At 44.3% G+C, this 22,108-nt stretch overlaps 1 protein-coding gene across 1 annotated transcript; it reads left to right on the top strand.

Moving 5' to 3' along the window:
* The first annotated feature begins 5,451 nt into the window (after positions 1-5,451).
* Positions 5,452-21,535, top strand: BRD3 (bromodomain containing 3). The gene is made up of 11 exons (XM_010081817.1): positions 5,452-5,768; positions 7,216-7,353; positions 8,340-8,487; positions 8,994-9,208; positions 10,847-11,218; positions 16,419-16,547; positions 16,959-17,150; positions 17,995-18,230; positions 18,750-19,042; positions 20,883-21,011; positions 21,420-21,535. Exons 1-11 carry the CDS (start codon positions 5,568-5,570, stop codon positions 21,533-21,535), a joined length of 2,169 nt encoding a protein of 722 aa, XP_010080119.1. The 5' UTR covers positions 5,452-5,567.
* The last annotated feature ends 573 nt before the right edge of the window (positions 21,536-22,108 follow it).

The raw sequence follows: 22,108 nt of genomic DNA, 5'->3' as shown, positions 1-22,108 counted from the left end.
CAAGTCAAAAACCAAGGAACTGACTTAATCTTTTGTGATCTCTTTTCCCTCTCTCATGCAGAGGTAAGTTAAGGACACAGTTGCATCTCCCAGTCTCAGGATGTTATTGAGACCGTACTCAAAACAATATGCATGAAAAGCAAATCCCTGATGTGTGGAATTAATGATGTGGGAGATGACGAGGACAGCTGAATGGAGTTTCAGAGTGCAAAGCTGCAGTGTGCCATAAGGGCACTCGCCAGCCAAATTCCCACTTTCTGCAGTGATGCCAAGCGCAAATGCTTCATCCCCAGGTCTTGAGGCGATGGCATATTGTGTATAGCATGTGTGTGTCTGCCAGAGCAGTGTTGGCTGATAAAGCAACTCGTCTGTCCTCAAGTCTTGGTTTCCAATCGCACATCCCTGGTGTCTGAAGAGAACATCCCTGCTGTATGGAGTTAGTAGGTAATGAAAGCTGCCTGAAGTTCAATTCCTGTATGAAGGGAAAGGAACGCAGAGTAGGAGGAAAAGGAGGACATCCACCAGCTTTGTTTCCTTCTCAGGAGCCTGGAGGAGTGGTGGTGTAGCCCTTACTTTCTATAGCTGTAGGATGAAATGAGTACAACCCTCAATGAATAATCTTATCTGACTTTAAGGTTGTGTTGAGTTGTAGTAGTAGTGCACTAAACCTCTTCTGCAGTTTTAAGTCTGGGCAAGATGATCACGGGCCTGCTGCTGCTTCTTTGAGATGGGGAGTAGCATATGGTGGCACAAGCTTCCAGCTATTGCTGTTCTTGGTGGGGGGAAAGGGACTGAGCATCTGCTTTGGTGGCTGCAAGGAGCCAATGGTTGGAGTAATGCTTGGAGCAGCAGCATGAGGATGCCTGCTCCAGCTGCCCTGCTTTCTCAGGGGGTTTCTTTCTTTCTCACAGCCCAGCAGTGCTTTGGAGGTGCTGCTTCTCTGATGGGCTGGCTAACGAAACTGGGGCCATGCACTGGCCAGGGTTCAGGGCTCTGCACTCAGCTCTGCTGCAGACTTGCTGGGTGGCCCTGGGGAAAGTCACTTCCCCGCAGTGTGAAGTGTAAATTGTGAGCACCAGCTCTTCGAGGCAGGAACAGGGTCCTACTGTGTGCCTGCAGGGTGCTAAGTGCTGAGGGACCTTGGTCTCTGTGCAGCCTCCATGTGCTACTGTAATGTAAATAATAATGTGGAGATAAAGATGAGGTCAAAGAACATCTCTTAAACTTGATAATTTTCCCTGATGGGAAGATTTATATTGCTGTTTCTGGCTGGGCTGGAATTATGCCAGTTTTTGATCAGTGTCCAAGTAACCATGCAGAAATACTATACCAGGGGGAAAAAAAAAAGAGTTGCTGGGCTTGCATGCTAACATAAAGCTTGCTACCTTCTAATTTTGCAATCAAAACAAATACCATCCTGTACTGCACGAACAGCAGCAAGGGAGTGAGCCATCCGTTAAATGTTCAGTACTGCCAAAGGAAGTGGCAGAACCGTTAGCTGAAGCAGCAGGCTTACTGGCACGGTGCACATTTCATGGGGCTTTATAGCTTCTTTTAAAATAGTCTCCACTGCTGCAGACAGTCTGTGGGCTGCATCAGCTGAGTAAAATGTTATCCTGCTAGTACAGGGAATTATTAACATGTTTTCTCCGTGCCAACTGTCTCTCCACTGACTGACCCATGCAAGCAACTCGGTGACATAAAAGTTTAAAAAAAAAAAACCCAAACTGTTCCAACCTAGCTGGGTTTTTTTGATGACTGGTTTGGCTGAGGAATAAGCCAAACCCTGTAGCTTTGCTGGATGCCACACTGAGGTTGCAGCTTAGCACAAAAGGACAGAATTAAACTCCAGAGAAGCAAGATTTATTTGAGAGTTTGGGTTTTGCTTTTAAGTATCGTCTCAGACTGGGATGTGTAAGAAGGAGGAGAAATGCACAATGTGGGAAGCAGTGTACTTCTTCTTGTATGACAGCAGAAGGGTGTACTTTAAACTTGTAATATCAAAACTGTATGTGTGCAGCCAGGAAAATCAAGAACAGTTGCTGTTGCTTGAACATTACAGGTTTGGAGAACAGGATAAGTAGTAATTTAAAAATTTAAATTTAAGAAGTTACTACTCCAGGGCTAAAAGAAGTCCAACTGTAGGCCCTCACTGGAAGGTGCACGTCATGCCTGTGCCAGGGCTAGTTTTGGCAGTCTTCGTTCCAGGTTTGTACAGTACCGTGTACAGTGATGTCCTGGTTCACAACTGGGCTCCCAATTAGTTTCAATAGTTACTGACACTAATGTCATTTCAGCAGATGCTGCAGTGCTTAGACCAGAGCTGTGTGTTTTGATCCTGCTTGTAGTTATGGGACAATTTGTGTAAGCTTGCTTGGTTTTTGTATGTGAGTCCACTGAACTGTTGTGTTGGATGATTTGTGTGGTATGTCGGGATGTCAGGTGGTCATGCCTCTCACTTTCCTCATTTGATAAATGAGGTCTGACAACTAGTAGATTTCTCAGGCAGGGTTGTCGTCTCTCAGAATTCTATGTTGTACACTTTTGCGTATTTCCTTCAGCTTCCAGATTGCTCATAATCCTGCTCTTTATATTCTTAAAAAGAATATTAGTTTGAAACTTTAGAAGTAGAGGAATGGATATAGGAACAAAATTTTAAAAGTAAAAATTAAGAAATTATCTGATATCAAAGCAGCTTCCCCAGCAAATGACGAGGAAGCTGATGGACCAAGGGCTAAAACGCAGTGAGGCACATGCACGTTAAAGCTGCATTTATGCCAGGAACAGATACTTCCAGTGCTGCTGAGACAGCCCAGGTAGCTATTCCTGTCTTTCAGCTGCAGGATCCAGCATTTGAATGACAGTGCTGCAAAGAGGTTTGTCGCCACTTTTGGTTGTAATAACCAATGAGTGCAAGTTAAAGAGGATCAGCTGTCAGAGGACTAGCTAGGTTGGTTGTCATGATTCTGCCCCTTCTACTTTTGGTAATGTTCTTAATTAAAATCCTTTCCGAGTTGTGTCACTAATGACTCTTACGTGCTTCTCTTATGTGGACTGTAAAAGCCTTGTTTAAACTTGATAATAAAAATGTGCATGTGAAGAGGCAGCATGGGTCCCAGAGAGTTTGCAGGCTGCCTGGGTGGAGCAATGAAGACAGACAGAAGCTGTTGCTATCTCCATGGCACAGATGAGCTGTGGTGTGAAGATACCGAACACCTCAGCTAAGGTCAGAAAGAGTCTGGGAGGGGCAGGAGATAGATTTGTGTTGTTTGAGTTACAGTTCTGGGATTTAATAAAAATTAATTTTAAAAAATCCTTATCAAATGGAGTTTGAGAGGTAGGAGGGAATCAGGAAATTAAAAAGAAAAGAGAGTCGCATTTAACCTTAGGTTATTTAAAGAGAAGACTATAGTTACACTGCATAGTTTCAAATTATGTAGTGTAGGAATTGCTCTCTGTGGGTGTTTTATTTCCCGTCAATCCTTGCATTGGATTCAGTTTGTTAATCAAGAAGACAGCAAGCAAAATGCTTCAGTGGTGGTCACCAGGGGCCTGCAGTCAGTGTTGCATGCACTCAGATGATGGCTTTGGGGTCTGAAATCCATGCAGAGAGCTGCCCAGGAGGAGGCTGAGTGAAACTTCCTAATTATCTTTTTCTTCTTTTTAATTCTTTGCCTATTCCCCCCCCCCCCTCCTTGATCTGAAGATTGTGTTTTGCAATATTTCTGCTGCTGCTTTGAGTTATGGCAGAGTCATAACTGGTCTTGTCTGTTCCCTGCACTCGCACAGGGATGTATTTTAGGTGTTTAACTGTTTCATTTTCCATAGAAGCACTATAAAAATTAACTATACAAGTAACTCTAAAAGAAATAAAACAGATCTGGTTTCTGGAGTTGGGGATGCTTGTGAGCCAAGCTGAACTGGTCCATGGGAAGGTGCACCCAGCAGCTGCAGCACCCAGAGCACTCGGATATCCCTGATGGCTGTGGCACCTAGGGCACTGGCCGCTTTACGGTGTGGTTCCCTGTGCCACAATGTCACTGGGGTGCTGGGATGTTCTCCTGGGTACGGAGCTGCTGGGGAAGCAGCTGGCTTCCAGAATGCAAATGCCTCTGCTACCCAGGCAGGCCTGAGAAGACCGATATTTAAACATCCGTCTCTGCTGCAGATCTGTTTATGTTTGTACGCATCTATTTTTGTAAAATCCCCCTAAATTAGGTGTGTGTTTACTTTTTGCCATCATCTAATCAGCAACTCGAAGGTTAAGTTGATGTTCTATATTTAGTCCAGATAGTCAGTAGAGATGATGAGGGATGTATCAAGAAGAGGTTTGGTTTTTTTTTCCTTGGATGTCTTACTACTCTCTCCTTCTCCCTGTATTACTGCAGCTTCTGTTTCTGCTCATGTTTCTTTGTGCAACCAAGAAGCATATGTGAGTGAGAGTATTTGTGCGGCTTTCTGAATGTGTTTGAAATAATTTGCCTCTAGAAAGTGATTGTGGTCTGTTTGCCATGAGAGTAGCTGCAGTCCCGATGTGAATTGAAATATCAAATGTTTATGGAAAATGACATAGCAAAGCTGTTTACCATATGGTATACAAGACGCAGTGATACTAGACCATTTTTTTTTCTGCTGCAGTTTGCTAGGGAAAAATAGAGTACAGTGTGCGTTTTGTCTATTCTGTATATCTTATGTGCCTTTAAGAGAGAGCGTGACAGTGCTCTCTTAGCCAAGTCATGGGATGTAAGTATAGTATTGGTTATTATTTATATTGAGCCTGTGTCTTGAGAAACTGAGGGCCCAGTCGGGTAGGCATAGTAAGGGACATAGTAAGACATTTATGAGATTCAAAGTGCAGATGACTTCAGGTTAGGATGTTTCTGGTGACACCTTTCTTTCACAACTGTTCACAGCACTTTTCGCTGACCCTTCTTTAATTTCTCTGCATTGAGGTCCTCTGACAGCTGTAGTCAGCTCTTGATTGGGATTTTAAACTAACCATTGCACCAGTGAGAGACTTGTAAGCTGACTAAGTGCCAGCGAGCATGGGTCTAGAGACGGTGCAGTTAAATTTACATGGGGCTGCAAGCTATGGATTTACTAGCTTGGATCAGCACATTTGTGGGAGTCTCTGCATTACATCCTGTGTTACCTAACTGTATTCTTATGCTACCCCTTGTGTTTTCTTTGCACAAAGATGCTCTCTGAGCCAAATACGGCAAGAATTAGTCCTGTGAAGCTTACTGGCTCTCTGCAGGCTTTGAATTTGAGAATTGCTGTTACACTGTTTCTTGGGTCTTAAACTGTGTCCATCATCAAGATAGTGTGTTAAAAGGAAATGAAGCATATGGGGTAAAAAGCCCAAGTTAAGACACTTCTCTTGATTGAACATGCCTACTTCAGGTTGGTGTCTGTATTTACACGTTGTCTTCTTCATCTCATTTGTTCTAGGTTGTATGGTTGCACCCTGGAAATGGGATGTCAGTCCCATTCAGGGACCTTAAAGGAAGAAAGAAAATCTCCCAGTTGCTGCTGCTGTGACAGCGAGTGAGAGCAAGAGCAGGAAAATGTCGACAGTCACATCGGCAATCCAGGCTCCTCAGGGCCCTGTGAATCCGCCACCTCCGGAGGTCACTAATCCTAATAAGCCTGGCCGGAAGACCAACCAATTGCAATATATGCAAAATGTTGTGGTAAAGACCTTGTGGAAGCATCAGTTTGCTTGGCCTTTCTACCAACCTGTTGATGCAATTAAATTGAACTTGCCGGTACGTATCTAGCATCTCTTGGTTGGTATTCTGCTCTTGGAAAGCTTTTGTGTTAGTGAGATCAGTTTTCTGATCACTGGATCAGAACGGTTAGGTTGCTTTTGGGGCGTTCCTTGAATGCTCTTAGAATTGCTGAATTAGAAGGTGATGCCTTTCAGAGCTGCAGAGGTGCAGGTCTCTGAATAAGAAAGCTACTACACACTTAGTGAGGGAAGAGAAGAGCACACAAGCAAGCTGTTTTAGAGCAACTGAAGCACTGCTTTGTTTGTGGTTTTCCTCTGGTTACTTTTATGTGTCTTCACCTCTTGTCCCACTTCTGTCCAATTTGAGAGAGTCTTGAAGCCCATGCTCTTCTGAGCATTTAGCACTGGGCTCCATGTAACTTGCGTTTCTGATAAGCCTTCCTGGATTCACTGCTGACTTCAGTGTTGAGGAAGACAGGAGAAGCTAATTACCAAGGATTGTTCAAAGCTAGATATTTTCAAATGCTGTACTGGAATCAGAAATAACAGAACAGTTGCATTTACCCTTTTCTGCACTAGCATGCCTTGCCTGGAAGTACCGGTGTCTCAAGTCATACTTGGGGATTGGGCTGTACGTGGCTTCATGTGTGCGTGCAATGAAAGGGCTTGCTGCTCTTCTCTGAAATGAGAAAATTACAGCATATAACCTTGCACGTCTAGAGTGTGTCTCCAGGCTAATCACAGCCTCTACAGATGCTTGAGACCAGCCCAGAGAGGAACTGGGTTAACATGTGGAAACCTTTTAAGAACTGAAATGCCCTTAAAAGAGAGACTGAAACTTTTAGCACAGTCTTAGCCAGTGCTGGCACTGATAAATTTATGTAAGTGCCAGAGGCAGTCTTTTAAAAAGGGAGGCGGAAATGCTGTTTCCCAAATTGCAGCCAGTTTGCTGTTACACTGAACACCCTGCTAAAGCGCTGACCCTGCTGCCCCAAATTCTAGTTCCAGGCGAGCATGAAGCGCATCGCTGCAGTGTCAGTCTAGCTGTGGAGTGCAGTACCCTTCCACTCTGCAGCACAATGCAAAATGGCACCTATGGCCTTGCAAGGGGCACCAAGACTGCAAACAGCTTCTAGGGAGAACTGCTCAAAGCATGTTTTCCTCCACATCCTACGCTTACTGCCTTCCTAGTCCAGCTGTAACGTCCAAGGAGCTGTTTGTGTGTGTGTTTGGGCTTGTACTTGGGGGTAGTTGTGGAAGGTTGGTGGTTGTGGAAGGAGTTCTGGTGCTTTGTAATCAAATTCGTAATAATGATAGACTAAAAGGCTACAAATTAGAAAATAAATGAAAGGAAAGATGATATCTGCACAAAAATTTGGGGATGTGTTTTTTGGGAGGGATAACGAGGAGAAATCTGGGACTAGAGAGAACAGTGCTCTTTCTGCATATCAGGAGGTGTAACATCTTTCCTGTTTCTTCAACAGGATTATCACAAAATAATAAAAAACCCCATGGACATGGGGACGATCAAGAAGCGCCTGGAACATAACTATTACTGGAGTGCCAGTGAATGTATGCAGGATTTCAACACCATGTTTACAAATTGTTACATTTATAACAAGGTAAAGAGCCCAGACAAGCCTTTGGCTGGGGCCCTGCCTAGAAAAGACCCACCTACAACAGTCATAGTGCAGGTTTTGAACAGAGCCAGCTCTGCTGTGCTCCGGGCCCTCCTTGCAAGGATTTGAAATGCCACTAATTGCAACCACAGTGCTTGAAATGCACAAAGCTGTCTTTGTGTTGCGTCTTTCTTCCCCCAGACTAGTTAAAATGGCAAATGTGCCTTTTAATTATAGGTAGAGTTTTGTTTCGGGGTTATGTGGGAGGTTTTTAACTCCTTTTATTTCCAGTTAGGAATTCTTTAAGATGAGCTTAAGTTTGTGCAGTGCTTTGCAGGTGTTACGTGGGGTTATTAGTGCTATGTGTTACACTGGCTGTCTAGCAGTAAATAGTCTCCTTAGCAGCAGAGGGAAGTGCAGGAAGTACAACTCTGTTCTATGCCTGTGTCTCTTCCGTACTTGCACACCTTTAGATTGTTTTTTATTTTGAGTTTGGCTTCTTTGCGTTTTTGTTAAGTTGTTAAAAGCCTGTATTCTTTGTATTATGTTTTCTACAATGGTTTGTCATCGTTGACCCATACTGGAGAACAAGCTGAAATAAACAAATTAATTAGTTTGAGCCACAGAGTATGTGTTTACAGTCTTCTCTTGGACCTGCTGGCAAGCAGAGGAGGACAGCTCATCTGTTCCAGTTTGCTGCTTCCACGCTGGTGCACAGAATGCTAGTTATCAGTCTCTTACTGGAAGTCCTGATAACTCGCTGAATGCAGCGTACTTAGAGGCTGTAATTATTACATGATAGCCCAGAATAGAAGAGGAGCAGGGTAGCATGCAAAGAGGGAGAAGCGCTAGTCTGTTTGCTGTCTGAGCTTGGATACCATCATTTATTTGAAGGGCAGTGTCATTGAGTATTTCAAAGCCTGATCTTGAACCTCTCTGCTTCTAATAAGTGGATGATATAGCATGGGTTTGTATTCTTCTTTCTGCAGCCCACAGATGACATTGTCCTCATGGCCCAAGCCCTGGAGAAGATATTTCTGCAGAAGGTGGCCCAGATGCCTCAGGAAGAAGTTGAATTACTACCCCCAGTTCCTAAAGGCAAAGGCCGTAAGCCGTCAGCGGGCACACAGAGTGCAGGTATTAACCCGGTCTGGGGCAAATCTGAAGTGCTTTGGACTCTTGGGTGTTTCACAGGCAAGAGGGGAGGAGTTGTTCCCATTTGTCACGCATATTAAAAACATTCCCAGATTGAGTTTTGTGCACAACCGCAGCTGTCCAAAAGAGCCACGTCCCTCTGTTTCATCTCCTTGAGCTCCTGCTCTTTTGCTGAGCACAGGGTACCTCTGAGAGGATGAGAGGGGAGAAGACTGTCCCAGAGCAACACAATCCATGTGCAAAGCTTGAAATGTTTTGCTTGCATGTGGCTGGCCTGGTATGACAACTTAGGTCAGTGATTCCTCATTTTTTGTTAACCCCTGGGTAACAGCACCAACAAACCACACTGTGTCCTTTGTGCTCTTCTTGTGGCCCTGGACTGGGAGTCTTTTGCCAAGCCCATGATTGCACAGTCCAGTGTCACTTTGTTCACAATGTCTTGTTGACACTTGTAACCATCAGTGCGTTTTCACTTTGTTGTTTGAAAGGAGCACAGCAAGCAGTGGCCGTGTCTTCCGTCTCCCCGCCGACCCCGTTCCAGAATGTTCCACCAGCTGTGTCTCAGACGCCCGTCATTGCTGCCACCCCTGTGCCAACCATCACTGCTAATGTCCCGCCTGTCACTGCCCCTCCTGCCGCTGCTCCCCCTCCGCCTGCTGCTCCGATAATGCCCGTGGTGCCTCCTACGCCACCGGTAGTCAAGGTAAATGGAGAACTCAACCCCTTCCTCTTCAGAAGGCAATATTGCTAAGCAGTGCTTTGTTTTCATCCCCTCACTGCTGGTTATGTACATTTCTTCTCTTTGCATTTGACTCCCTGCCTCTTTGGCCATCGTTGTCCCTTTGGGGTCTGCTTAGACAAGCGCTTGCTGTCAAGTTTGAAAGGCTTGAGAAGAGTTTTGCCAGTTTTACCACACCCCAGCTGAGGTGATGTCAACTGTCATTACTCCAACTCAGTTACAAGCTCTCATCTGACTCTAGCCTTAGCCAGTGCTGATGCTTCATGAACCAGAAGGCAGTTGAAAATTCCCCCCATTTTGCACCATATAGCCCAAAGCATCTCTTCCCTCTGTAACCGACCCCCTGATTTCACTGGGTCTATTCCTTTAAAGTTTGCAGACTCCAGCACTAGGAATGTTCCTCTCTGCCATAAACCAGTTCAAGGCAATCCTGTCACTCCAGTTGGAGGAGACTGATGTTGCCTGCGGGTTTTGGGTGCATTAGTTCAGTCTTCCTTACTGAGTAATCTTCTGGGAGTTGCCATTGGTGTTTCGCTATTTACTATGTTAATTTATGGGTAAATGAAAACACTGCTCTAAATAATTGGAATTTTCCTAGCAAGCTGTGTATTGCTTTGGAAATGATGAAAGCACAGCTTGTAGAAAGCTGGGGTTTTTTTCTGAACTGGGAAATGAACTGCAACAGTATTGGTGTTCTGTGATGTGAGGTTGCATGGACCAGCAGAGCCACAGAATTGTTTTGTGTATTTAACCCTATAGCTTGGGAATTACTACAGAAATTGTAAGTCAGATCTTCTTGCGGCTAAGCTGTCCTTCTCAGAAGCCTGTCTCACACTTAATTTTAAAACTCAATGATGAACCCAGAAGTGAGTTTGCCAATACATACTGCAAAATTAATCATGCTTGGGATTTACTTAAGATTTCCCTAAGGAACTTTTCTTCTTTCTCTCTCTTCAGAGAAGTAAGTCCTTCATAGGAGCACGAGAGAGCTGACTGGACAGTCACAGTTTGAATTTATGTGAGAGAGGTTTTATTTGCTTAAGGAAAATCATTAAATTCTTGCTCTTGTCCATAATAAGCAATCTACCTTAGCACACCCACTAAATACAAGGGAGTGAGGGCTCACGGGTCTTTGGTGATTAATATGCTTTGGTTCAGAACTTATAGCCTGATCCTGCCACTGGGGACTCAGACATGTGGTTAAGTTACTGACACTTACTAAGTCACGATGCATCAGCTGAGCTGCAGTAATCGACTGGGCGCACTCCTTTCCTTTGGCAAACATGAGGTAAGAGTTCTTAGTTTAAATCTCAGTGAAATACATAGAGCTAACACTTTTTGCATCATCTTTGGGGTTGGGTTGTAGACGTGCAAATGGTTGGTTACTGTGGCTCAGATGACTTAGGAATACATCGTGTTGTAGTTACTGAATTGTACGTTGAAGCCTCTAGTCACAAGTTCCATTTATCCCAGTGAAGTAATTGTATTTTCTGTCAGGGGACAGGCAGATCTCAAAAATAAGGGTGAATTGTGCTAGGTTTCTGCTAGCGTAGCACGAGAGCTGGGCATGTACTCATAAGGCCTGTCCATCTGCTGTTTCAGAAAAAGGGAGTGAAGCGGAAAGCAGACACGACAACCCCCACCACCTCTGCGATCACTGCCAGCCGAAGCGAGTCACCCACGCCCCTCTCAGACCCTAAGCAGGCCAAAATCATCGCTCGACGGGAGAGCGGCGGCCGGCCCATCAAACCACCAAAGAAAGACCTTGAAGATGGAGAGGTCCCACAGCACGCAGGGAAGAAGGGCAAACTCTCTGAGCACCTCAAGTACTGTGACAGCATTCTCAAGGAGATGCTCTCGAAGAAGCACGCAGCCTATGCATGGCCCTTTTACAAGCCTGTTGATGCAGAGGCCTTGGAATTACATGACTATCATGATATTATCAAACACCCTATGGATCTCAGTACTGTTAAAGTATGTCCACATTTACCACCTCTTTGGCAGGGTGTCACAGCCCTCTGGTTGCAGAGGACTGGCTCCTTCTGGGGGAGGGGGAAGGGGCAAGGGTGGAAAACTGAACCTGTTTGGATATCATCTGGATATTTTTATTTTTTGTTTCCTTCCCCTCTCCTTTTTTCCCCGTAACCTGGCACATCTGTTTTTTCTGCCCTGCAAAGCAGACTGTATGATGGCATCCTCTCCTCTTTGTGGATAGTCCAGCTATTTAAGCTTGTGTCCTTGGGATTGTGTTGCACTCTGAGAAGAAGAGGTGCTGTATTTTGTAGGATTCAATTAATAGTATCCCATTTCCAGAAGCTGCTGCCTGCCTAGTTGTTGCCATGATGTGTGGTCCAGATAGGCTTACGCTGAGCAATTCCAGCCGGAATGTGATGATCGCCTGGTACTCAGGGAGGAGAGGAAATACCATGATGCTTGTGTGGTTCGTGCTTGAATCTTCAAGAGCTTAGCTTAGCATGGTCCCATATTAAAGGTGTTTTTCCCAGTAGACTATAGGAATTTTCTCGGAATCCCTCCTAAATATCCATGGAGCAAAGCTGTGTGTTTTTTCTAGTTCTCGTCTTCTGCTTGTCAGCAGGCCACTGGCATCAGTGTTGGCGGAGGTGAGACTTTCTTCCATATGCAGGAAGTTAAGGTATATCTGCTGGCTTTCATTAGCATGCCAGAAGTGTTTTTCTACCATCTGAGCCGATGCCTGGGGTGTCTAAATGCCCAGGTGACAAAAGGGGAGCTGCATTTATGATTCTTTTCATGTTCCTTGGCTAATCCTGTGCAGTACCTGGAAGCAGTGTGTCATGCTCTGATGTGCTGTGCCATTCAGCCATGATGCTGCAAGGGTTCTTACTACAGCTGCAATATTTTTGAGTTGCAGGCAAGAAGAGGGAGTCTGAAATACATTGGTAAAAGCAGGAGAAATGTCCAGGTTGAACATGTTAATCTGCAAAGCAGGCTACCTGACTTTAATGTTCTGCTGATAGAGGAAGGGCCCAGTGTTTCCTTGCCTAAGTTTACATTTTTTCTTGCTCTTGAGCGTGGATGAGGAAGGAAGAAGATCCCCTCAGTTTTGGTACTGCAGTGCATTTTCCATCCTGCTGATTTTGGATGCCCAGCGCTGAAAAGCCTACTTAATCCTTGTACATTGTTTAAATTATGCCGGTGTGTGGGCTGAGAGAAGGAACAGGTTGCAAATGGGGTTTTTGGTGGTGTTCTGTAAGTCAGACCAGAGGTGCAGCACTTAAGTGGCATCAGGAACCTTCATATATGACACTCTGTTTACTGTGCATACAGTTATATTTGCTGGTGCTTATGATAGGCTGCATGTCAAAATCTGTTCTAAGAGTATAATCTGACCAGTAGCTTTAAAGGAATTTCAAAGTGTGTCTGATTCGCAGAAGTGACTGAGATGAGAAGAAGCATATTTTTGAGTGCAGATGTTCTTTCTGTTGTCACATTAGAATGACGAAGTGTTATTGGTAGCTTTTTCTCTGCTAGTCTTGCGAACACAAGTCATTAGGTGATTACATCCTAGACAAACTCATTCAGTTACTGCACTGACTTTAGTGGGACTGCTGGTAAACCCAGTCCTTTCAGACCTATTCTCAGCTTAGTCACGTTCCCTTAACTTCCTAGGGATGCTGTGGGTCTCCAGAGACACCTGCAGCCTGGTAGATGAAGCCCTGGGTGAATGCAGTAAGATTAGAGATGGTGAGAGTGAAATCCTGCCTCTGTCAAAGCTGGCATTTCCACGTCTGGGTAGGTGACTCCTTATTGCAAGAGATTCTGTGCTGTATTCTGCAAAATCCAGGTGCAAAACTGTGGTTTCTTGGGTTGGTGACTTCTTCACACTTAAATCTCTTTATAGTCCTAACTTTAACAAGTGTCCATCTCTGATTGCACTTCTGATGCAAGTGCAGGTGGTAGTCTCCCTCTGTACCTTACAGTAGGACAGAAAACTGGAGACTAGTGTAGGACAGAAAACTGGTCTCCACTGGAGTCTTTTGCATGTAAAGACTCTGGATTTGTCTTTCCACGTGGTAGTATTTTTCTTAATAAACTTGTTTGAAGTGCTGTCTGGTATTGGTTTTTTATGGAGTGTTTTTATTGTCATTGCTCTTGGCCTGTAGATCGTAGCATGACTTCTCTGTGATACAGTCTATAATACATCAGCTGCATGGAACAGAAATGTGGTGTTTGCAGTCTCATTCTCCAGTGTCAGGGCTTCTTCCTCTGTGGCTCTGAAAGATTTTAGATTTAATTCTGCATAAGTGACAATGGCTGTGGTAAAGCAGCACAACTAATGGCCCTCAAACTAATCTTGAAGGAATTATGTGAGAAAGTAAAACATAAGCATCGCTGCAGCTATAATAGCCTCCCCAGTGCCTGGTTGCTTGTCACTTCGGTTCTCCAGTTATATGAGGTTTCATTTCCTTCAGAGAATATAATTCATGTCCCGGAGCACTTTTTTCAGGCTGTGCACCCAGCAGAGGTGTGCTTCAGATGGATTTGGAGGTTGTCTTCTCTGTGTGCATGCTGGAGGAGGCAGGTTGGCTGTTGTGACCGTGCTGGTGGCAGGTGAGAGGTGGAGGGGCTACAGCTGAGCTTGCAGCCAGGAGCAGAGGGGAGTGCTGGAGTGCCATGCAGGAGCTACGACAGAGTGGGAAGAGCTGAAGGGACAGGATTGGTGAGCTCATCTCCACCTCAATTCTTTGACAGTCATAGAGGGAGAAAGAGCAGAACTGCCTGGAGTAAAGAGAGAAAAGGATGAAAGCTTTCTGGGGGTCTTGAGGGTGAGGAGACATTCTTTGGGGGATTTTTTAAAGATTTCTTTAGTTGTGCCTATTTTAGAGTACAAACACAGCTTCACAAAGCAGCTGCTCTTGTTGAGGTGGTTTCTGTAAGATGCTGTTAGGCCCCCAGAAGTTGGGCTGAGTCGTCATTAGCTGGTAGAGATGGGGTTTTCTCTGCTGAAGTTGCTGGATCTGTGTGGCCGTGACCTTTGTCACTGCCTGCCCAGATGCCATGTCCAAGGCATGTGCTTTGAGGTCATGTTGATGTCCAGTTTAGTCTCAGAGAGGAGAAAATGGAAAGGGGACATGTTAGATGTTCAAACATGTAAAAGGTTGCTGCAGGAAGTGAGGGAACAAAGTTCTCTGCATCCTCTGTGGCCAGGACAAGGCTTACCTTAGAGCAAGAGACACATCAGACATTAGGAAATAAATTTCTGAACATTAAAGAATATTAAACAATTGATTGCTGAGGGGAAAATGAGATGCTGTGGGTAGATACTGCATGGGGCAGAGAATGGACTAGCTGGCCTCCCAGCACCTCTGCCAGGCCTGCTGTCTGTGACTCCTGATTTCCAATTGTAAATGGAATAACTTTTTTTTAAGCAGGTGGATCTCTCAAAGTGAATTTCTAACCGAAGATATTCCAGCCCACCAATTTTTTTTTCTTTTGTTAAGTTACTTATTCTTTACAAGAAAGCAAAACAAAAATCCACAGATTAAAACTGTTGGGCTAGAAAACTGTTGGGTTTGGATGAAAGCAAAGCCTCAGACACTGGAATGTGTTTCGTAGGTGGTAATCGGTGTCTGAGTGTGCCAAACAAATATAAGTGCATCAAAAAGGCCTTTCATGCAGTAAGAAATATTTTAAAATAAATGGGGCCTTTCGTTTCAACATATGTTTTGCTTTGGAATTGACCTGAGACGCTTTTCAAACAAGACCCGCTCTCCTTCAGACAGGAGAAGCACAAACCTATTTCCCTTTCTGTGTTTGTGCTGTGGCTCAGAGGCTTTCTCCTGGTTTATTCACCAGGAGAATGAGGTCTCCTGACAGAAGTTTGACAGATGTCTGGCTGCAGCAGAGCAGGAAGTAAGGCTGCAGGAATATCGCCACCCTGTGTACAGGTCCCTCCGAAGCGGCATCCCTGGAGGTGAAATTCTGCCCTATTCGGAACAAAAACCAGTTTAGGAGTCACTGCAGTGTTTCAAGGTAGTTAAAAGGTTTGCTGTACAGCTGTGACAGGTCAGTAGCTTCTGTCAGACAAATGAGAATCCATCAGTCAAGGTGTCAAAGCTTCCAGCATGGGTTACAGACCCTGAGCAGCCCTTGCTTTCTGCTCGGACAGGGGATGTTTCTTCCCCGTCATGTTTGAGCACAAGACATACAAAAGGGAGGCCTGCAACCGCTTGGCAAATAGAAGATGTCTTTAAACCTAGGTCTTTTAAATGCAAATGAAATCTAGCAATAGCCTCTTTTTTGTTAGGAGTATTTGGAGCTAAGGTTTTATACATAGTAGTAATATATGCATATAATTAATTAAGTTCTAGGAATGCTATAAACTGTCCTCTAAACCCAAGTCATTCAGTCTGAATCAGGAAAAGAAACAGATGAAAGTGAGAGCTGAAAAATAAATACTTGCACCTTGTTCCTTTCTCTTATTTTCTCATACTTATCCTCACTACACTAGGAAATAGCGTTAGGAATAGGTTCGTAAAGGGTGAATTCTGTATCCATTCTCTTTCAGTTGGACTTCTAAATCAAGAGTAGGTGTTGTATGACTGTAAATGCCTGTGTTGCTGTAGGAATCACCAAGCAGAATTCATGCCCTGTGTTAGCAGGAGATCAAAGTCGGTTATGATCTTTTCCGCCCTTTCAGATTCTCAGGGCAAAAATACTCAAGCAGCATGTAGAAATACACACTTCAGGGACTCCTGTAATTACAGCTTGGTTGTTTTGTTTCTTGCCCTTCCTGTCCATGACCCTTGTTTACATTAGTTTCTGATCCAGCAAACCCTTTTTCTAAATGGCTCTGTTTTCTAATAGAATGTGGACCCTGATAAATTTGTACAGTCCTACTTAGAAAAAGAAGACAACCCACATTTAGAATCTTCAAGTGTTTAAACTGTTAAGGAGCAATATACACTTCTTTGGTTGTCTGCTGTTTGTTTGCTTGCTTGTTTTAAAAAGCAGGAGCTCTGAATGTTATTTAAGAACCAATAAGACAGATCAAACCACTGTTCTCTTAGACAAATGTGATTTTTGAGGCTGTTCTGAGCTGTCTCCAAGGCGTACATGTCCTCCATGCAGTTGCTACAAATGCCTTTTGCTTACAGCTTTTTCTCCCCCTTCCCTTTGGCTTGTTTGTTTGCAGAAAAAAATGGACAGTCGAGAATACCAGGATGCACAAGGTTTTGCAGCAGATATTCGGTTAATGTTCTCTAATTGTTACAAGTACAATCCTCCAGACCACGAAGTGGTAGCCATGGCCAGGAAGCTCCAGGTAAAGGTGTTGGCAAATGTCTTTTCCAAAGTACATTTATTTCAGCTATAAGGTGTCGATTCAGAGATCCAAGCATGGATCTGCTCTTGGCACCAAAAAGGGGAGTCAGTGATTCCTCTGGTTCTTGCAAAGAGACACGTTCTCTGCTGTAGAACTGTTGTGCTCTTAACGTGGCATGGCCCTATGCCACCTTCCACTCCTAAAATGTTACAGTCGTTGGTGACTGGGAGGGTTTTCTTGGGCTTACAGAGTATGTATGCCCACCTGTACGTTATTATTTACTTGTACATACCTTGTGTAGTGCAGTAAGACCGTGACCTGTGGTGGGGTGTCTGGTGTGTTTAAAAGGCCAGAGTGAGGTCTTTGTGGCTGAGGCTCCTTTTGTCACCAGTTTTTCCCCTCTTTTTGTAGGATGTCTTTGAGATGAGGTTTGCAAAGATGCCTGATGAGCCTGCAGAAGCCCCACCTCCGCCTCCACCAACAGCTCCAGTGGTGAGCAAAAGCACAGAGAGCAGTCACAGCAGTGAGGAGAGCTCTTCTGACTCAGATAGCTCAGACTCGGAAGAAGAGCGAGCAACTCGGCTAGCAGAGCTCCAGGAGCAGGTACTGCAATAGCGAAGCTGTGTGTCTGTGTCTATGTGGTAGAAAGGGCATAGCAGGAGGAAGGTTTAATTTTGTTCTTAAAAATCCCATCTAGGCTGGGATGTAGCAAAGCAATCTCTCCTTCTGCTAGCTAAAGGGGAGAAATGCTCAGATACGAAATAAGTGCATGTTTCGTGTGATGTTAATTTTCTTTGAATTAGCCATTCTTCGTGTTGATGTTCTTCCTTCTGGGATCCCAGAGTATGAATGAAGGTGCAGACAATGCTAGGGATTTGGGAAGAACAGAGACCCTCATTTTGTGTGATATCTCAGGCATAACAAAATCTGTCACAAGCCTCCTGTGGGATATTGTCCCCCTGAACCCTGTTCTGTAGAAGTGAGTTGTTCTGACGGTTGTGGTTGGAGACAGTTGAGCCACGGCTTTGTTATTATGCAGACATACAGAGCCAGATGCTACAGTGCTTACGTGTGCTACCGTAATACAAGGAAGCACTAATAAAATAGCTTTTCTGGTGTCTCAAATCAAGGTAGTAGGAGAGCCAAGAAGTGAACCCAAGATTCCAGAGGCCAGGTTGTCAGCACTCTAGGTGGAGCTATTAAGCTTAATTTTTATCTGCCCCTGTAAAACAAGAATGATGTTTTTAATCTGAGTCAACTTCTGCATTCTTGCACTGCATTTTTTTAAGAACTTCAAATCAAGCAAAGTCTCCTGCGTTCAATCACTAGACTGCTTGATCGCTGACTTTGGGATATACTTACATGTGGGGATGTAGATGAAGTGTATGTGGAGGCATCGGTTATCTTGCTTTGAAGTCTGATTTATTTTTTCACTGTTCTCCCCCAGCTAAAGGCCGTCCACGAGCAGCTAGCTGCGTTGTCACAAGCGCCAGTGAACAAACCAAAGAAAAAAAAAGAGAAGAAGGAAAAAGAGAAGAAAAAGAAAGATAAAGAGAAGGAAAAAGAAAAGCACAAAGTAAAAGCTGAGGAGGAGAAGAAACCCAAGGTAGCTCAACCCCCAAAACAAACCCAACAGAAAAAAGCCCCAGCTAAGAAAGCAAACAGCACAACCACAGCTAACAGGTGAGAGCCTTCTGCAAGTTGCCTTAAGGGGAATGTCAAGAGCTTCCAGCCCAGTTCTCCTGTCCCCATTGAATTCCTGGTAAAGCTCGGTTGTCAGAGCAGTTAATTTGCTGTTGGATAGTGTCCCCCTTCCCAGACATCTCCAGGGAGTCTTTAAGTCAGATTTGGCAGTGGAACCATCATATTTGCACTGTCCAACTCTTAGAATCCCTGCCTGATCACTCTCAGATAAGGTTTTGCTATTTGCCTTTTGTGCAGGCAGCAAGAACGTGCCATTTCACTGCTGGCCCCCTGCTGCTACATGGGCTTGTTGTCATGCCTCACAGGGCTAAAATATAATAGTAGAACATCTGATCTCAGATTTCTGAACTTTTTCAGAAGTTGTGGTGCTGTTCAAGTCATTTGGCTAGAGGTTCAAAGCCAAGAGCATTGGGATGTTTGTTGTGAGGGGGGTTAGAAAAAGAGTTCATTGCTTCTATATACCCATGAATGTTTCCATGCTTGCCAACCCCCCCCCAGGCAGCCCAAGAAAGGAGGCAAACAGGCATCTGCAACCTACGATTCAGATGAGGAGGAGGAAGGTCTGCCCATGACCTATGATGAGAAACGACAACTCAGCTTGGACATCAACCGCCTGCCTGGGGAGAAGCTAGGCAGGGTGGTGCACATCATCCAGTCACGGGAACCTTCCCTCAGAGACTCCAATCCCGACGAGATAGAAATAGATTTTGAAACATTGAAGCCCACAACTTTACGAGAACTGGAGAGATACGTGAAATCTTGTTTACAGAAAAAACAAAGGAAACCATTTTGTAAGTTACCTCCTGGGATATACGTTCCCCCCACCAGCTCTTGGGCTCAGCTTTGGAGTCAGGGCACGTATGTTGGGATTCTCTTATCCAGCTGTTGGGTATGTGATAACAGGGATTTTTAGAGATTCCCAAGAAAGCATACAGAAACTTTCTATTTTTTCTCTTCTTTCTTCTCCTGATGTTATGCTGTGGAGACCTGGAGGACTATTGTGTTCCTCTGCAAGATGCGTGTGATACCTTTATTACTTATCTCGAATCTAGAAGGCACTATAAAGGTTTCAGTCTCATTGTGTTAGGTATTAAGTGCACACATCTGGAAGGATCAGTTTCTTATCCTGAATAGTTTAGCATCTAATTAGGAAGGAAACAAAAAGAATGGTTGGGATCCAAAATACCAAGGGAATAAATAACTTGCACGAAGTTACCTGGGCAACTTGTGGATTCTGGGTGTAAGTGTCTGAGTTGTATATTCACCCCAAAACTGCTCTTCCTAAATGGCCTGATCACCATATTGCCCTCAGTCTCTATCAGATCAGAGGATTAATGTTAATGAGCTGCTGAGTGTACGGTTCAGTATGGGACAGGCTTTTCTCTGTGCCTCATCCACAGAGAGCAAATTGTTGTGGCCCCTTGAGAGTTTAGCTCCAGCTGAATAGCAATAGGATCACTTACCTGAAGTGGTCCTGGCTCTGTCCATCTGTTTGCCGGTTAAGGAGGAATTGTCCTGTTAAGAGTATAACACAATAGCTACTCACACCTCTTGCAGAGCACCTCCGTTTCTTCACTGCGAGATTTTTCAGGCAGGCCTAAGCAAAGCTGAGACTTTGGCCCTTCCTCTTGCTTTTTAATACACTGCTTTGATTCCCACCCCCTGGAATAGCTCAGAAAAAGAATTTCCAGAGTGCTTAGGAACAAGAAGCATCCTTTTGTTTTGGAACCAAGGTGTAGAGTAGCACAGGTAACCTCAGGTGCCCGTCCATCCACTCCTCTGAGACTGGTACGCTCTGGGCTGGCAGGCTGGCATGTCTCACCCCAGCTGGAGTCTGGGGCTGTCTGTTGTCTGTTCCGATGATCAGTATTCAGGGGCACACCTTCTTAGGGCTGTGCTTTCCAGATTTATTTTTTAAAAATTATTGCTTTAAAACAGCACACAGAAATGTAGGTATTTCCTTGCTGGATTGGGTGAAATATCTGGCCCCTGTTTTGTGCTTCTGATACTGGCCAACACCTGTCTTCAATTACTTCTTTGGAGGGATATTTCTTCTCCTCAGAGGTATGAATATTGCTGGTACTTCTCATCGTTTCCATCCTAACCGATGCATCTACCTTCCTGTTGTCTGCCAGCCTTTGCTACAGTTGGTTTTTGATTTGTCCTTTTTGTTTTGTTTTGTATTTAAAGCAACATAAAACACAGATTCTTGTGTGAGGTATCTTTAGTTTTAATGGCGGATGCTTACTTCTGACAATCTTTAATGGGACAATTTATTTTACAGGGCAGAAAACCCATGTAACAATTCTGTAATTACAAATGTGTAACTATTGACCATATAACTGGCTGGTAAGTAACCTGTAACTACAAGGTTATTACATGGCTATTTCTGTCTTCTAAAGTACTTTCCAAAAGGTCTGTCTTAAAAAGTGCATGTTACAGGATGATGGTGATTGGATGGTCTAGACAACTTCACGTGTTGTCTTCTATCTGGGATATGTAGTTGCTGTGTAATCACTTGATCTTAGCAAGAGTGGTTGCACAGATTTACATGCCCTGTAAAATAGTGATGTCCAGTCTTTTTGGCTTGCAACCATGCAGTTTCAGAAATTGTGCGTTCCTCCTCCACAGCTGCAAGTGGAAAAAAACAAGCAGCAAAGTCAAAAGAAGAGTTAGCTCAGGAAAAGAAGAAAGAACTAGAAAAACGGTTACAGGACGTCAGTGGGCAGCTAAACAACAACAAGAAACCTGCAAAGAAAGGTAATGGCTTTGGTCTTACTGTGCTAAAAATGCCCATGAAGTTGTGCGTGTAGATGGACTTCCTTGCTGAGGCAAAACTGCTGCCTTGTGGTGTTGGCTTCATCTCTGTGACAGTTCCTTCATTTGGTCACTAGTGTTGGGGCAGAGTGCGTTACTGCTGGGCGCTGAGCTACTGTGTCAGGGCTGCTTTCGTCCCTGTCCAGGTGGAAGCTCTCCTGGGTTGTAAATCTGAGGTGTCCTGGAGGCAATTCATCCTTCAGAGGGAGGAGGATCCTCTTCTCTGTGGGTAAATAAGCTGCCCAGGCAAAACGAAGTTGTGAAGGAAGCCATGGAGGATGAAGGCTGTGGGAAAATTTTCTCTGTTTCAGTTCCTTGCAAGTAACCACATCGTTGCCTTCTTCCCCGCAGAGAAATCTGGCTCGGCTCCCTCCGGAGGCCCTTCCCGGCTCAGCAGCAGCAGCTCCTCCGAGTCCGGGAGCAGCAGCTCCAGTGGTTCCAGTTCAGACAGCAGCGATTCAGAATGAGTTACGGACCCTTAAACACAAAACACAAAATGGACATCACCCTCACCGATGCTCTGCAGTGTTTGTTTCTCTACTTAATATACTGCTCTTGTTCCATGGTGGTCAGTTTTTTTTTCCCCCCCTCTCTCTTTCTCTGACTCTTTTATTTTATTTTTTAATTCAGTGTTACAAAAGGTATCTTCCATTTTTTGGGGGAGTGCTTTTTTAGTAGGTCAAAGATCTTTGCGTGTGTGTGTGTGAGTAGACTTTATGACAAATAGTTCCCTTTGCATAAAGTCTCTAAAATACATTTTATTTTAAGAAGATTGGTTGAAAATGGAAGAACTTTGAACTCTTAGCAGGAGATAAATAGAAAGTTCTCTAAGGTTTGTAGTACATTTCCCTCCCACCCCGTCCCTCTCCCCAGAATGTTCTCTTTTAATAAGCCTGCCTGGCTCCTGCAACGTAAAAAAAAAAAAAAAAAAAAAATTAAAGAAATTTCTGTAAAATGGTACTGTATCTGGAAGATGTTAGCTTTTGAACTAGTTGGTGTATTTGTTATTAGCACTAGTATTCTTAATCTCGAAGTCTACA

The sequence above is a fragment of the Pterocles gutturalis genome, unplaced genomic scaffold (assembly GCF_000699245.1).
Source record: "Pterocles gutturalis isolate BGI_N339 unplaced genomic scaffold, ASM69924v1 scaffold599, whole genome shotgun sequence".
In the NCBI taxonomy this organism is placed as follows: domain Eukaryota; kingdom Metazoa; phylum Chordata; class Aves; order Pterocliformes; family Pteroclidae; genus Pterocles; species Pterocles gutturalis.
The sequence above is the reverse complement of the archived record's forward strand: the minus strand, read 5'-3'. Positions and strand labels throughout refer to the sequence as shown.